The 8,652-nt window shown below is 51.1% G+C and overlaps 1 protein-coding gene across 1 annotated transcript; it reads right to left on the reverse strand.

Moving 5' to 3' along the window:
• Positions 1–342: 342 nt before the first annotated feature.
• On the reverse strand, positions 343–3,600 carry LOC119448796 (uncharacterized). The gene has a single exon (XM_037712011.1). It carries the CDS (start codon positions 3,598–3,600, stop codon positions 343–345), a length of 3,258 nt encoding a protein of 1,085 aa, XP_037567939.1.
• Between the last annotated feature and the right edge of the window lie 5,052 nt (positions 3,601–8,652).

The following is an 8,652-nucleotide window of genomic DNA, read 5'->3' on the forward strand; positions in this document are numbered from 1 at the left end:
CGAAGTTCCTGGCACTGTGCGGAGAGAACACGATGGTGGTTTTGTGCATAAACTCGCAATATTTCAGTGTCTTTAGAGCGTAGTATTGCATAGATCGCGTTCCAAATAGTCGAGCTTCCCTGATACCAAGCGCTGGGGCAGGAAAAACTGCTAATTAGTGTGCTACTGTGTAGTATATAGCAGTGTGTTAATGTAGCGTGCATGCATCAAGAGACATACTACTGAGAACCAAATGCTAGCAAACGCATTTGCCCGATGAAATGTACTTCGTGCGATATTAAACTTGTGTCGGTCTCTGCGAAAATACGCATTTAGTTGGTCGGCTTCAAAAGCGTGCTACCTTTAGGATTCCGGCTTAGGTACATCGTCCTTCGCGGAAGACGCATTCATTTTGGGAGCCTCTGTGTCAATCCTCTTTTCTTCGGTTCTTTCTGCTGGCGTGCTGGCCGATGGTTCGCTGTTGAAGCTGATCAGGTCCTTGCTGCCTTGAGCAGCAACGGGTGACGTCGGAGTGAAGAAGACGTCGGTGCTTTCCGTTCTTTCCCTGACCTCCGAGGCACTCGAGCTATCCGCCTGCAGCGCCTTCTGGTGGCCCTCCGGCGTCGTAACGGAGGTTTTCCGCTCAGAGCTCTCGACTAGTTCTGTCGCGCGCTCATGTTTAGTGATGTCAGTGGAAGGAGTAACGTCGAGGTCTCTCCTAGCAGCTGTCGCAAGCGACCGTGTGTCGTCTGTAGCGTGCTCAGCGGCTTTAATCGCCAACGGCTTTGACTGATCGATGACATCGACGCTGACACCGCTTCGTGACGAAATAGGTGACGAAGAAGCCAGTGTCGTCTGATGGGCTGGCGAAGTCACCAGATGGGCGTCGGCGCCGATTTCGATTGGATGCTGAGAGACTGGTGGCGCCAACGCGCGGTCAGAAAGAGTAGTGAGTTGTTGGTTAGACTGGTCGCTTGATGCCAACTCTTGACTCGTTCTTTCTACGAGCAACCATTTGGGCTGCACGCGAGATTCTATCGTTGTTTCATCCTCTAGTCTAGTTTCTGGTTCTCGACGTTCCCTGTGCTCTTTGTGGACATCAGCTTTATGGGACTCTGCTGTGGCTAATCTTTCCTCGTCTTTGTCAGACTTGCTATCGACAGCCATTTCCCTTTCTTTTCCCGCAATATGGTTATCCCGCGCGGATGATTCTAAAGCAGACTCGACGTGGCCAGCTTCGCTGTTTTCGCCATGTTTCGCCACCTCACCAGGCGGGCTGTCCTTCATGACTGCTATGTTTCGCTCGGAGGGCTGCACGGGCTTATCTTCAGCCACGACAACGGGCCAAGGACTCGTCACGGAAACTTCTGCCTTCACATTGACGGAATCAGCAGGACGCGTGGTTTCGTCGACATGCCCAGTGTCGCCATTTGGTTCGTGCTGCATAGTAGAACCTTCTTCTGTTCGTGTGAGCATGCGTCCATCCTGTCCAATTTCCAATGACGAGGACTCTTTCGACGGCGGTGAATCACAGGGAACTAGTGAAGTCTCGGGTCTTGGAGCTGGAACTGTTGTCGTATAGATCATTTTAGCAGTGTCGAGGTGACTAGAGCTTACGTCGTGCTCTGGAAGAGGATGCGTCGCGGACACCTGTTCAACGGAAGGTTCGCGCATAGTGACCAATTCTCCGGAGCTGTGACCGCCACGCCGATGCCTCCTTGCTGATGTCGAAGATCGGTGCTTCGATGCTGACTTTGCAACTCGAAGGTTTGCTTGAACTTCTTTGTCATGCCGCTCCCTTGGTGGCTGCGGCAGCCTCAGCTGTCTGCTCGGCTTCGAGCCAATCATAGGAGATACTGGAGACGAACCTCCCTTAGGCGACGTTCTCGATTGTGTTCCCGATGAAACTAGCAAATTAGTCTGGTCGTTCACAGCGGTCCCGTTAAAGTTCGCCTTAAATGTTGTAGGCGTACCTGGATGTTCTAAATACGTTATCATCTCTGGCACACGAACCGTCAGCTCTCTAGGCTCACTGGATTGAGGCGAGCCGGTCTCAGATGCGAGCCGCGAAGGTATTCCCTGCAAAGTCACACTTGTTTTGATTGTTAAAGGAAGCGTTGTTCCCTCTGTTGGTTTTCCTGTCGACGTGACGGTTTGCTTGACTTCAGCTGCCTCGTGTCCGAATTGTTTCCTCACTGTTTCCGAAGTTCTAGCAGACACGGAATCTGCATTTAAGGCTACAAAGCCAGCGCCAGAACCATTATTGGGTACTTGGAATGGCTGCGTCATCTCAGATGAGGGGTCATGTTTTACTAGGCCAGAATCCACACCAGATCCTAGAGGTGAAGTGGAGCATGCCGCAGCGGTCGCATGGCGCCTTCCATCTGGTACATGCTGTTCGTAAGAGCGGCCGTGACCGGAGAGTGTCTTGCTCACTTGATGAGATCGCAGAGTGTCCTCGGACGAATGATCACTGGCCGTGAAAGCGTGAAAATCGTTGGGAAAAAGTGGAGGACTAGTTCCTGATCCGTTCGGGCTTGGTAACCAGGGGCTAAAGGGTCCGATTGAACTAATACCAGTGGTCTGGTCCAAGGGCAAGTTAGAGTGATTTCGATTCCAGTCGTACTGTTCGCGGTACTGTGCGCTGCTACTGCGATTCATGTTACCTGGAGCCGCCTGATGAACCGTATGAGCGGCGCCACTTCTAATGGGCGACTCATTACCGCTGCTGTCCCCATGCGGCCGCACTTGGACGATACGGTCCCGAACACTTATCTCCATCGGTGGCTCATCGGACGTCACTTTCGCGCTGCGTTCCCCGTAATTGTCCGACCCGCGTTCGTCGTGCAGAGAGCCGCTGTGGTACTTCGGTGCACCGGTAATGCGCTGCACGCAGATACGCTTCGGGGGTGGTTGCGACGCACGGTCTGCGGCGCCAGCGGCCTCTTTGCCCGCAAAGGTGTGTGAACCACCGACCTCCTCAGATCTGGCGCGGCGCACTGGGGGTACACCCGCGGTGCCGGCACTGAAGGGAAGACTCGTTTTCGCCAGTTGACTCCGCGCTTCAGCCGAGAGTTCCTCCCCTCGCTGTTGCTCCAGACGCGATTCTGAGTCACTCACGTCTACTTTGGTGGCTGTCTGAAACTTGGCCAAGAAACGCGGCGCCAGTTGTCGATGGTCCTGGCAGGAGCCGTCGGCGGTGGTTAGGTCCACGTAGGTGAACACCTGCGACCGTTCCTGGCCAGTCACACTGTGGCTGTGGTGGCGGTGGCTGCATGTTTCCTGAGAAGACAGCAGCCGGTGGTACTTGGCCGGCCGGGACGACTCGGACAGGCGAAGCAACAGCAGGCACCCCAGGAAGAAGAGTACGACGAGAATTACGCCACCGAGAATGAGAAACCCGATGAAAAGCGAGAGAGCCGCCTGCGTGTCGTCCACCCCTTTGACGTGCTCGATGAAGACCTCGGAGCGCTGGTCGTCATCCCGCCTGAGTCTGTCCACCGCTGCAGTGGATTTGGGGGAGCCCGCGATGACCAGGGACGTCTTCGCTGAGATAAGTGCCAGATCTAGCAAAAGCACCGCGGTCGCGTTGCAGACCAGCGATCGGGCGCCCCAAGTCATGGCTGCCCCCGACGCATGGCCGCCTCCCGCGACTAAGCCGCCATGGCACTCTCCTAGTCGTCGTCATTTCTCCATAGAGTGGCTCATACCCATTATGCAAGATAAGTCAGCAGTCGAGTGAAAGCAAAATGATAATAGAAATTAAATTTCAAGTCCAAGTTTGTACCATTGCTGAAGATTAGGCACCGCGAGAAAGACTCAATAATACTTTACAGGTACAGGTACGAAATGAAAATCTATTGGCTAGCAGGAATTCAAAAGTGGGAAGAGTGAAACAAACAAGCAGATTTAGCAGGGCAAATAATTGGAATCAATGCTGAAATACATGACACTGGTGCAACCACTGCTGTTCGACTGAGGCGATATCCGCCAGTGTATCAAGCACGATTCAATTTGCATTGTTCAGCCGGGGTCTGTTGCGCCACAAGGTGCGGCACACTGGCAAGAAAGAAAATGAGGTAGTCGAGATAGACTCTCGGCGATTGATGATATGATGTCTATCGTTATGCAGGGCATTTTGATTTATTAAAACGTAACTCTCTACAAGTACGAGTATTCCTACTTGTTGGCTAAACTGGACAAGCATAGTAATTTAGTGCAGCCAGGTTGAAAGATTGAAATGAATCCTTAGCATGAACCACATGCAGTTTATTTTTTTTAATTTGAAAACATTACCCGCAGCGCCTTTGTCAGCAATATTGCGGGGGGCACAAAGCTTCATAAAATAAATCCGCAGTCTTACGGCCAACCAAATCTGCTGATAGCAAATTCCATGCGGTAATCGTTCTTTGGAAAAACGAATGCTTAGAAAGATTGGTCCTGGGGTCGTATGGTCGAACCTTAAGTTAGTGGTCCGAACTGAAGTCCCTATACCTTCGCAAAAGTACCGCCATCCTTTGAACAACGCCGCTTCTCTCTCTCCTGTATCTCTGATTGGACGATGACAGCGCGCGCTTTCACTTCTTTATATTTTGTTTTTCCCGCCTACCTAGTAACATTTGCAAGATCTGTAAGACTCAGGCAGCATCGCTTCCCCACATGCTATGGGAACGTAAAGATCAATATCCGACAAATAATACCGTGACCCTCTCATCGAGATGGCACGCCGCCCTGCGCAGCTCCCACCTCGACGACCAACTCTGGGCTACCCAGCAAGCCTGCGAGGCGGCGAAGAGGCAAGACCTCGATGTCCCCACGTGAGACATCGAGGTCCAACGTCGAGGTCCAACAACCAGCCAACTAAACTGCTGGTTTAAATAAAAGTTTGTTCCTCCTCCTCCTCCTCCGCCTCAGCGCCATGTCGAAAGTCCCTTTTCGCAGCTGCCGTTGCCGGCGGCGGAGGCGGTGCGCTCACGGCCTGAAAGCTTCAACGGGAACTTTCCAGGGGCGCCACCATTGACTTGATTTTGCAAGAAAAAAGTAAAGAAAGAAAAACAAGCGTTTTAGAAGAGGAGACCGCGGAGGAGAGCGTAGGTGGCGGTACTTTTCCTATATAGGGACTGTAGTTCGAACGGGAGGACCGACAATACGCTAGCTGAATATAATCTGAAGCATGACTTCCCGTTTCTTTGTTCCAAGTTGAGTAAAAAAATATAATTAAATTATGGGGTTTTACGTGCCAAAACCAGTTCTGATTATGAGGCACGCCGTAGTGGGGGACTCCGGAAATTTGGACCACCTGGGGTTCCTTTACGTGCACCTAAATCTAAGTACACGGATGTTTTCGCATTTCGCCCCCATCGAAATGCGGCCGCCGTGGCCGGGATTCGATCCCGCAACCTCGTGCTCAGCAGCCCAACACCATAGCCACTGAGCAACCACGGCGGGTATAAAAAAAAGTGGTCGCAGTTTCACCTGAAAGGCGAAGCATGAATTGCGATAGCAAACTTGTAGAGAGCTATACGGAGTAATGATATTAGCTTTATCAGCTGTATAAACTTGGACATGCAGCAGCATCGGCAACACGCAGAACTGTTGTCGACGCCATCGGCGTTTTGCCCGCGTTCGCTCAAAATGCGTGCGGCGTTGGTGACTGTTGCCGGAGCCTGTGATATAAAAAATGTCACAGTTTCGCCCTAAGGGCGAAGCAATGAATGCGATAGCAACACAGCAATGTCATACGAAGTAAGGTGAGCGGCTTTGGTAGCAACAACACGCAGAACTGTTGTCGACGCCATCGGCGTTTTGCCCGCGTTAGCTCAAAATGCGTGCGGCGTTGGTGACTGTTGCTGGAGCCTCTGATATAAATAGGCACTTGGTGCCGCAGCTAAACGTCGCCTCCCTTCCCTCCCCCTCCCCCACGGCCTCTCGCGTGTCCGAAGAAGGCGCGTTTGCTCTACATATATGGTGATTGTAAAGGAGAAAAGAGACGCCTACTTCTGCAGCCCTTAAGCGAGCACGGCGCAGAACGCGCGTTTGTTCTCCGCCGTGCGTTCACTCCCCGTGAAAGACGCGCCCCTCGCGCCCTTTCACTCGCACATACAGCGTTCGGCGCGCGGCGACGATTTCATCTCCAAATGACGTCATACGGAACCTCACGGCGACGGCGACGGCGACGGCGACGGCGACGGCGACGCCGACGGCAGAAATCTGCTTTTGAGTGTCCATATAATTGCTATCGCAATAATAGGCACTTGGTGCCGCAGCTAAACGTCGCCTCCCTTCCCTCCCCCTCCCCCACGGCTTCTCGCGCGTCGGAAGAAGGTGCGTTTGCTCTACATATATGGTGATTGTAAAGGAGAAAAGAGGCGCCTACTTCTTCAGCCCTTAAGCGAGCACGGCGCGGAACGCGCGTTTGTTCTCCGCCGTGCGTTCACTCCCCGTGAAAGACGCGCCCCTCGCGCCCTTTCACTCGCACATACAGCGTTCGGCGCGCGGCGACGATTTCATCTCGATTGACGTCATACGGAACCTCACGGCGACGGCGACGGCTACGGCGACGGCGACGCCGACGGCAGAAATCTGCTTTTGAGTGTCCATATAATTGCTATCGCAATAAAAAAAAAATAGCATAGCTTGCACTGGAGGCGCAATGCTAAAGAGACAGCGGAGCTGATGGGCACCTAGCTAGTCCTGGCTTTTGGGCTCGGCAAGCACTACCAAGTCATCCCCAGCATTTTCCGGAATTTATCGCGATGCGCGGTTTCTCCTTCGGGAGTACGAACTATCTTTGTGCGTCCCATGGCTTCTACTGATCGAGCACCGCCGCGCACACGCTTAAATAGCTGTTGCCTCAAGGTCAGCGCATGCGCAGATGTAATCGTTATCACGGCGCATGCGCAGATCTCGGCGCGGCGGCCAGTGGCATAGCCAGAAATTTTGTTTGGGAGGGCTCACGTTGCAACGTGGCCTCTTCCTTACAGAATTTGTCGAGGGTTCAAATGAATGAATGAATAATAACTGCATTGCCATTGCCAATGCCATTGTATATTAGATGCTGCAAGGGAATTCTTGAGCGCTACGCACTGCCAAGACAAGGAAAATGTGTATTTTTTCATAACAGGATATATTCGTGTGTCCCAGAAATTGCGGCCGAAATAGTAACTGATATCAATGCTGCTGAGTTTTTTCTCTATTTAATAAGTAAAGAAAATATTCCCGCGAACTCTAGAACTGTATCAGTTCGAAACTAGCAAAGCAATGCATGCACCTGATTTAAAAAATGTAAAGGCCATGAAATGAACAAGTTGAAGTCAAATATTTTGATGCGTCTTTGTCATTCAAGAACCTTGTTTACATTTTTGTACATATGCAACGGCCAGAGAAAAACCTCAATGACGCTGTCCTTCGTTCCGATGCATTGCGCAGGAGCAGCTGTTACCGTTCGTGTATTGTGAGCAATTGCACGGAAATTATAGTCACAACAGAGAGTACATATAAAAAGCAGGAGTTCTGCAAAATATACATTAGAAATGCGAAGATACAGTGGAATATACAGATCTGAAGATACAGCTTGGTGCACCCTTTGAGATTGTCCTGTGACTTTCGAACCGTTGATGTAACTGTGCTAATATGTCGTCCATGAATGGAGTCAACACAGTTCTGCGGAAATATTCCTGAGCATTTTCTGATGCAACGCTCCCACGATACTGCTGTCGCACACCGGTTCGTCGGCTGGGGATTTCCACATCCAGTTTTTTTTTTCTTTTTTTTTGCCAGTTCCTGTACTTGTGCAAATATTTTTGAGAATGAATCAGCCGCATTTTTGCGGTCATTTTCGATCGCCTACTGTACCACATCTATGTCGTCAATGGCGGCGCTCATGTCGACGTTCCTGGTCGGCAAGTTCTTTGGCAGAGGCAGAGTCACCAGCTAACACATGCTCCGCCGCATGTATTCTCACAAGGAATGCCGGTGACAAAAGTGCCAAAGCTATTTGTTTCTTCCTCTATTTGTTTGAACTGGACTTTCGCCACTGCCATTTAACTTTATCTCCTCTAGAGCCGCGATCACAGGTTCAAACAGATTAACAAATGAAAGAACTGCATCATGTTTTTTCCTTCCAGCGCGTATCACATAATCTCAAAAGTCGCTGCCCGGTGGACTCAGGGCACATACAAATTAACATTTCTCGTAAAACGTGTGAGCGGTTAGGATGTTTGCGGAAAAAGTGCGGTGTTGTCTTCAGCGTCGCAAAACAGTTTCGGATATCTGTTATGGAGCACGCCGCACAGAGAACTAGGTTGAGGGAGTGGCTGGGGCAATGTTTATATAGTGCGGCTGGATATTTCTGGCGAACGGCAGCTTGCACTCCATTCGTTTTACCAGTCATCGAGCTGGCACCATCATAACCTTGGCCACGAAGGTGATGCATGTTTATTCCAAGGTCTAGCAGAAATTGCATAATGGTGTCGGCGAGGGTCCTGCCATTTTGGTCCTGAAGTGGCACAAAGCGTCGAATGTGATCGATCAGCTGAACCAGGGAAGGCAAAGTAAAATAAGAGAAACCAGAAGAAAGTTATCGACCTATTATTGAGACAGCTCTTTTTTGCGGGAGACAAGTTCGGCTCTCCGTGCCCACGAAGGTGATGCATGTTTATTCCAAGTCTAGCA

The sequence above is a fragment of the Dermacentor silvarum genome, chromosome 4 (genome assembly GCF_013339745.2).
Source record: "Dermacentor silvarum isolate Dsil-2018 chromosome 4, BIME_Dsil_1.4, whole genome shotgun sequence".
Taxonomy (NCBI): Eukaryota; Metazoa; Arthropoda; class Arachnida; order Ixodida; family Ixodidae; genus Dermacentor; species Dermacentor silvarum.

Excerpts from the sequence above, each read along its gene's own strand:
- LOC119448796 (XM_037712011.1), bottom strand. The coding sequence starts at position 3,600 with ATGACTTGGGGCGCCCGATCGCTGGTCTGCAACGCGACCGCGGTGCTT.